Genomic DNA, 8154 nt, shown 5'->3' with positions numbered 1-8154 from the left:
TTTTTGCAGGTGTGACTCTATCTATCTATCTATCTATCTATCTATCTATCTATCTATCTATCTATCTATCTATCTATCTATCTATCTATCTATCTATCTATTATAGATAGATATTATATATATATATTATAAACATTGTTTTTGTAATCAACAAGGGCTGTAATGTGCAATTAATCTCATCTTACAACAATAACAATACAATAGCATCAATAACAAATGCACAAGGACTGTGACTGTGGGTCAAAAAGTGGCTTTATTCATTTTTATTTTACTGTCAGGTCAGGCAGTGGTTGCTTTTGAAATAGCCATGTTTGCTTCATTGTGGTATGGTCGAATGCCTTCATTTAAAATGGCTTAAATCATTTACGTGGCCTTGGTTCAAAAGTGGCTTTAGTTGATTGGACCAGCATGGATTTTTTTCCATAATGAATAGTTGTGGTTTGTTGTGCTTTTGTTGTTGGGCTGGTCCCAGATTCTCTGTTCCAAATTACATTGTGCCCGCCAGCTCATCCAGCGCGTCCTGCAGCCTGTACAAAGCACAAAAGAAACATTTTTGACTTTCACAAGATTCATGTGTCATGTGGATTGAATTGAACAAATGTATCACTTATACTTGACCATGCAAACCATGATAACAAGTGATTTTCGTATTCACCTCCACCACCATCATCACCTTGCCCCGATCTGTTATTTTCTCCTCCACCTTTTTTTTTAAACCCTTACTTGAAGTCTCCACCATCCAGCAGACCCTTGTAAGTAGCGATCTCAGCCTCCAGCTTCATCTTCATATTGAGCAGCGCCTCGTACTCTTGGGTCTGCTGCTGGATGTTTGCACGTAGTTTGGTCAGCTCCTCTTCCAGACGGAGAATAATGGCGTTGTACTTTTCCATCTCCATGTTGTTTCGTAGCTCTGTGTTGCGTAATGTGTCCTCTAAGGAGGCTTTCTGATGAGGGATTAAAAAAGGAGGAATCAAAAGTATTCAAGGACTTTTTATAGGCTAAGTCCAATTTGGGAGAACATGGGAAAGTCCCAGCCTTTGTAGAAAAGGTTATTTGGGGAACATTTGCTGCTTTACAAAAAGATATGAGAAAAATTCAGGGTACGGAGAGGATCTGATTATTTTATGTTCGTAAACAGAATGAAAATGAATGAAAACAGAATATAAAGCACATAAAATGCATGCTTACCAAGCTCTGTTGGGATGCCAGTTCAATTTCCAGGGTCTGTATCTGTCTGGATAAGTCACCAACCTCCATCTGTGCTCCCTGGAGAGCTTCTGTGTTCTGTGATACCTGCACCTGCACATCTGCAATCTGACAGGGGGACGGGGACAAAGGTGTTAGCCAACAAACAAGGAACTTCCAGCAAGTGTATTTGTAAATTTAAGACTTCGTCACCTGATTTTCATGCCACCGTTTCAGGTCTTCTGCATTCTTCAAGGCGATCTTCTCATAGTTGCTTCTCATGTCCTCCATTATCTGGGACAAGTCCTGACCTTTGGGAGCGTCGACGTCCACTTGCACACCTGACTGGGAGATCTGATTCCTCAGCTCCATCACCTCCTGTAGAGCCGACAGAAAGAGAGAAATAAAGGTTCAAGATAGTAGACTCTGTTGATTAAAGGAGGGGTAAGCAGTTTATTTTTGGTGCCATTGGGACATAACGGTTAAGTATTATTTTAATTCAAGTGATCTGAAAGAAAACTAAACTTCTGCTCCTGTTCTTGGGACTTTTTCAGGCTTTAGAGAATCTAGCCTATAATGGGAGAATTTGTTTGCTGAGTCTCATTCTCAGGTCGTCTAATATGAGATCCACCCACCCAAAGACTCAACAGTCAACTATCTTCGAGCCACCAACCTCACCAAGAGTCCAGATTTAAAAACCTGGGAATGAGACTCAACAATCAACTGTCTCTCTCCAGAATTGCAAACTGCACTTTTAATCTGTATGTACTGGAAACTCACATTCTCATGGTTCTTCTTCAGGAAAGCGAGCTCCTCCCTCACAGCTTCGATCTCAGTCTCAATGTTCATCCTGGTCATGTTGGTGTCATCTATGACTTTCTTCAGCCCAGCGATGTCGGCCTCCACAGACTGACGGATTGCCATCTCATTATCATACCTGTAGGAGTGCAGAGACACAGACACAATCAGCTGCTATTCACACTGTGCTGTACAGCAGGGTTATCAATTTTTTCTCATCAAGTGACCCCTTACAAGATAGAAAGTATAACTAATACTTTAAAATAATTCTAGCTAGTAAAACATAAAAAAGAACAATAATAAGCCTATAATATTGTTTTTGGAGAGGAAAGTTTGTGTAAATTTGTAATGAGTCCAAAAAGTCTAATCATAAAATAATACAGGCTATAATGAAGCCCAAAAATAAAAACTTTTCTCGGACTTCCTGGCAGAACGCCATGGACCCCTGGGGGCCCCTGGACCCTTGTTTGAGAATACATGCAAAGCATAAACTCTGCACTGGAGATTAGATGCACCTCATCTATATACCCTGAACACATAAAATCTACATAAATAACCGAGATGAAATTTGAAACAACCTACTTTACTTTGAAGTCGTCAGCAGCAAGACGGGCATTGTCTATCTGGAGGACAAAACGAGCGTTCTCTGCAATCTTATCGAAGATCTGGAGAGAAAGAAGAATGAATGACACAGTGGTTTTTATTTGTTAACATTTTTCGACCAGTGGGTGTTTGTTTTGTCCAACTTTGCTGGTTAGAAAGAAAACAATTGTTTAACCAGAAGCCCCTCCGATGCATACTTCAGTGGTCTGCTCCAATCATTATTTGCTCTCATGCGATAGCAGTGTTTCACACAGCTACAGACTTAAACATATGATTTGAATCATATTTCTGTTATGTAACAACAGAAACCCCAGTGTCAGATTACAGACTGGGGCCACAGCATCACAGCTGAATCCATAGTAACATTCAGAGAAAAGAGGAACCACAAACTCAAGGACAGGAAGAGAAGGATGTTCCTGTGCCAGAACTGAATCTGGTTTGTTTTAGCATTGTTGGAAAAATTCGTTTCCTGTCTGTGTAAGTCATACAGAGAAGTTTCTTTTCTCTCCAATTTTCACCCAGCTGCACCGTGTCTCCTCTTCTTTGTATATATCACTGTGTGTATGTATTTATGTGTGCGGGGGCTGCAAAATTCTTGATGCGTGAGTTTCTAGTTTCTAGTGTGTCTGATGTCCTGTGTTAGAGGAATACTCGTCCCTTTATGTGTGGAGAAAAACGTAATGCCACCATCAATGTGTCATTATGGGACATTGAAGATCCGGAGCTGCAGAAGAATGTGACATTTGACTCTTCTGACTGGAGCTGATTGTTATACAACTCACACGCAGCTATCACACTGGCAGTCCGAGACCCTTTGTGTGCGTGTGTGTGTGTGTATGTGTATGTGTGTCATTACCACACATCTGTTTCACATTGAGGCCCTCCTACACCAGTGAATGCTTGTAGAACCACCATTTGCAAGCAGGACCATTTGGAAATGCTTTTGTCTGGTGATGGTTGTTTAAGAGTCTCCCATGATGCTACCCGCGTGTTGGTGATTCATCAGAGGAAGTTTGTGGCATGAAAAAGTTTTATGGGGGAGGGTTAGAGCTTAGCGACCACACCCTTCATTCTCTTGCATGAAATTTGATAACGTACAAAGGAGACGCTGTCCGTCTCAGTGACTGTTCATGATATTCATTTTCGGTGTTTGGCATTTGATAAATAACGAATACACTGATAAAACTTCTACATATTAAACACTGTCTCATGCTTTTATCAATTCTGATATTAGAGGCACCATCAAGCATTTTTAAAGCATTTAAACACTGATCTCACTCACATTTCTCATTGTCTGTCTAACCAACTGCAACATCCCCATTTTAGACAATATTTCATCTGTACCCTCCACCTGCTAATGATCATAATTCATCATCATGCTTACCTGTCTGCGCAGGTCATCAATGATGGGCTCGTACTTGCTGTAGTCTCTCATGTCGGGCCCCCCCTTCTCCAGAGCCTCTCTGATCTTCATCTCCAGCTCCTTATTGGCCGCCTCCAGGTTCCTCACCGTCTCCAGGTAGTTGGCCAAGCGGTCGTTCAGGTTCTGCATGGCCCCCCTCTCGTTGCCAATGATCCCAGCCCCGACACCACCAGCTGTCACCGTTGCACTGCCACCACCAAACCCAGAGCTCATTCCACCACCCATTCCACTGCTCACCTTGAAGGCAGAGGAAGAGGACAGTAGTTGGGGACCAGAGCGCAGGGAAGATGCGGAGGCAGAGGATATGCGGGCACCCTTTCCACCGGCACCAGCATGAACGCTCATAGCACGGGGTGTGGAGTAGCTGAAGGAGATGTGGGAAGAAGGTCTTTTGAAGCTCATTTTTGAAGAAGTTTAGGCACGACACAGAGTGAGGTGAAAAATGAGATGTGGAGACTCGCTGCTGGCCGGCTTAGAAAGTGACGCTGGCAGCGGGAAGTGAAGAACTTATACTCCTACTTCTCTCCCTCAATCACAGCTGGTCTCACAGACCCTGCCCACTTTAGCATCATCCCAGACCTTCATTTCCTCCTCCCCCCACTCTCTTCTGCTCTCATTCACCCACATGTTCCGTTTTTTAACTGACTGTATTTTCTGTCTCCAAGGAAATGTGTGAGGTATATTTCTGTTGTGAAAAAACATTCAGATTCAATCAACTAGATCAAATTAGTTAACAGACATTGCATAAAACACAGTTCACTGTGCAATACTGTAATAGACATGCTTCCTTCAGCAAGGAAACCTGGAATAGAATTAAAAGTAAAAGTTACATTCCTTTCAAAGTGAGTTGTATTTTGTAAGCATGCAAGCAAATTCCTTTGGTTTGCCCATAAAAGGCATAATGTCTACCATTTGCTGCATAGTTTCTAAGTTTGTGGTTAGCCAGGCACCAAAATAAACAGGTACTGCCCACCTTCCTATCTAGACTAAACTGAAAGTTAGATACAGCAGCTGCAGCACTCAGTTTTTAGTTGCAGCCAAAACATAGAGGAAGGGAGACATGTTTTTTACTGGCTGGCTTGGTCGCACCAACACAGATGAATCTAAGACAGTTTAATCTAAGATGGTTTGCTTTCTTGTCAAACACTTGGCAAAATAACATTGTTTGGTAGCAAAAGGTTAACAAAACATTAAATTGTTTGCAAACTAGCTAAATAATTAACAAAACTTAGTTACACTGTTTACTAGCTAGCTAAAAAGTTAGTTAGCCTACTCATGACGACTCAGCAAACTCTAATTTCTCCCCCTTTATGAAAATCCTGTCATCTGAATTAATAGAGAGATATGGTCAAACAATAGAAGATTTTAAAATGGACAGCAGGACAGTAAGGAAAAGAAAAATCTATGTTTTAAGCAAAAACTAAGCTCAGATTTAAAGATAACTTTAAATTGAATCTTTCTTCATTTTAAGCTATTTAAAAAGTTTGGTGCAGCATAATTTAAAGTTAAACTATGATTTAATCAGGTTTAAAAATTAATCCTTGTTGGTGCAACTCCACCCTTAAAGTGCAAAATTGCTTAGGAGGAAATATCTTCAACATGACCTTTAACTGTTTATCAGAGTAGCTGTAAAACCAAACTGATTTACTGATAAACACATTTTAATCACAATCACAGACAATAGGGTGAACAGAATTAACAATGAAACTTGTCAAACTATAATAGGAAACCTAAGAACACCCAAGCATGAAATATACCCCGAAGACCCGAGAAGAGATCGGATGCATAAAGAAGGAAAGTAAGCCAATAGCACATTGTTCAGAACACAATCAAAATGAAAGAAAAGCTGCCCTCATTCATACGACAGGCAATTATCCGCATAAATCAGTTCTGTTGAACTGAATTGTCTTTGAAGCATTATCAGGTGTGGTACCTGTCATGTGAACTACCTTTGATTGGCCTTTTTTCGTTGATCATTGGTGAACCACAAGAAAAAAACACAGAATTACAAAAAGAGATTCTACATTTAATGCTTAGGTTATTCTGAGGTTTACTGCCAATATTCATATACTATATACTGTCCAGTCTGACCTGTGTCTCATCTCCTCTGCGTACAGGTCAGCTTGCAGGTCAGTTAAACCTTAAGTATGAAGAGATCATTATAACCAAAGAATCTCCCCTTTCTGCTCTAACACTAATAAATTAGGAAAGAGGAAAGATAAGGTTCATAAAAAACTGTTTCTTTCAACATCTCAAATACAATTAACAGGAAACTGCAAAACACAAAAAACAGGAAAAGATTGAAAGGGAATAAAGTTGCAGTACATAGTGTTCTGGTACAACTTTGGAAGGGTTTATATAGGTTTAACTGAGGCTGAAGTTTTGGTCAAAGCAGATTTTCACAAGAGGTTTCAGAGAACCGGAGAACAAAACTTCATGAACCACCCCCAGGGGAACTGGCAAAGGCTCAAACACCCTCCTGAGCTTCATACAACCTCAGCCTTTTCTTTCCTGATGTTACCTCAACTTCATGGTTGATCGAGTTTCAGTGTTTCTCACACCTCACACCAGCCCCTCACTGTGCATTTATTTAGCAATCTCTTTTAATTAGACAAAAAAAAAAAAAAGAAAAGAAAAAAGACAGCATATAATGGAGAGTAGCAGAGAGCAAAGAAAACACTGATGAGTCTGTCCTGTGACAGGGACCAGCAAATATAGAGAGGAAGTTTGAATTTAATCAGCATGACTCATACCTCATGACTGTGTGTCCACTGTCTTGTTTGTTTGAATGTTAGTTGGCAACAGTTTGCCTCGCCCGACAGGACCAGAGAAAAACAAGAAATTAACAAATAGAAACAGGGAAGTACCTTGACCAATAGTGTCATACAGTGGAGTAGGTATACAGAGGCTTTAAGTAAAAGTATGGAAGCATTATCAGCAAAAGGTATTCTAAGGGATAGTTCAGGTTATTTGATTTAGGGTTGTATGAGGTACTTGTCAATAGTCAGAGCTAACTGCCAAAGATGTTGTAGTACATCCAAGTCAGAGAGGTGGAGATCTATGGTGGATGCCCTCTGCTCCCAAGTGGGCAAAGAAGATTAAGTCAAAGTGAGTCAAGATGCCAGTGGGCAGAGGCAGAGAGGGGCACCGACACCTAAGGTAAGCAAGGTAAGTGGACAGGGTCAACAACAACAGGTATTTTAGCCACTTAAAATGTGTGCACTCAAAAAAACCTCAGTTTAAGTGTGCACATGTTTTTCACCGCCTTGCCTTGTTGTTAGACAACATTTTCCACAAGGAGGCTGCTATAATGTAAGCCAAATAGCATTCTCTCCAAACCAACCAAACTTCACAGGAAGAGCACAGGAGTTGCTAGCCGACCCCTGCCTCGATCTGTTTGTTTGTGTTATTGTGTGACTTTGGTGTTTTAAAATGATAGATCAGTTCAGTCACACAATAAGACAAACAAACTAACAGATTGAGGCAAGGTAAAATGACTGATTTGGTTGATTTGGATAGAGTGATATTTGGCATATATAATGGCAGTTTCCCATCAGAAAAGGCTGTCTGACAGCAAGGCAAAGAAACTTATAATGATTTTTTTCAATGGACCTTTTTTAGGCGAGTAAAAATATGTTTTACAGCTGACACTCAGTACATTGCTTAGCTTTCTACACCAGTAGAACCACCATATGCTAGTACACAAGTTCATACAAGTTCATTTAAAAAAATCCAAACTATCCCTTTAGAATATAAAAAGTAAAAGTGCTCGTTATGTAGAATAGCTTGTTTTATAGTGTTATTTATTGTAGAATATTTTATTACTTTGTTTTTTTTTTATCACTAATGAACACACGTAGATAAAATACACAAAATATACATGAAAAATACACAGGCTACGCAAGGTACACCTGGTGACAATGTAAATAAGGTGCAGGCATACACTGAATCTGAATGGCACATCTCTTTCACAGATAAGACGGAAGAAAAGAAGAGGCAAAGACGAGAAGCTGGAGTGTGTGAGTCATAGTAACAGCAGGAATCTGGAAACTACAGCAGGGGTTAATGTGCTTCACAAATCTTGGACAGCTGTCAGATTATTACCACTCTCAGCCCAGCTTGGCCTTGAATGAACTTCACTTCCC

The 8154-nt window shown here is 40.3% G+C and overlaps 1 protein-coding gene across 2 annotated transcripts; it reads right to left on the bottom strand.

Annotated features, from left to right (window-relative positions):
- Positions 1–234: 234 nt before the first annotated feature.
- Positions 235–4506, bottom strand: LOC146331397 (keratin, type I cytoskeletal 18-like). Of its 2 annotated transcripts, none has more exons than XR_014771578.1 (7): positions 3971–4506; positions 2566–2648; positions 1966–2122; positions 1399–1563; positions 1189–1314; positions 656–944; positions 235–527 (listed from the first exon to the last, which is right to left on the bottom strand). XR_014771578.1 is itself a non-coding variant. In XM_084730488.1 (7 exons), the coding sequence occupies exons 1-7, from the start codon at positions 4409–4411 to the stop codon at positions 488–490; spliced, it is 1233 nt and encodes a 410-aa protein (XP_084586614.1). In that variant the 5' UTR covers positions 4412–4506; the 3' UTR covers positions 235–487. The 2 variants fall into 2 exon arrangements, 1 of the variants encoding a protein (XP_084586614.1); XM_084730488.1 differs by having other exon boundaries at positions 724–944.
- Between the last annotated feature and the right edge of the window lie 3648 nt (positions 4507–8154).

This window comes from Lutjanus erythropterus, chromosome 2 (assembly GCF_056507025.1).
Source record: "Lutjanus erythropterus isolate fLutEry1 chromosome 2, fLutEry1.hap2, whole genome shotgun sequence".
Taxonomy (NCBI): Eukaryota; Metazoa; Chordata; class Actinopteri; order Lutjaniformes; family Lutjanidae; genus Lutjanus; species Lutjanus erythropterus.
Note: the sequence above shows the minus strand (reverse complement) of the source record. Positions and strands in the feature narration are given on the sequence as shown.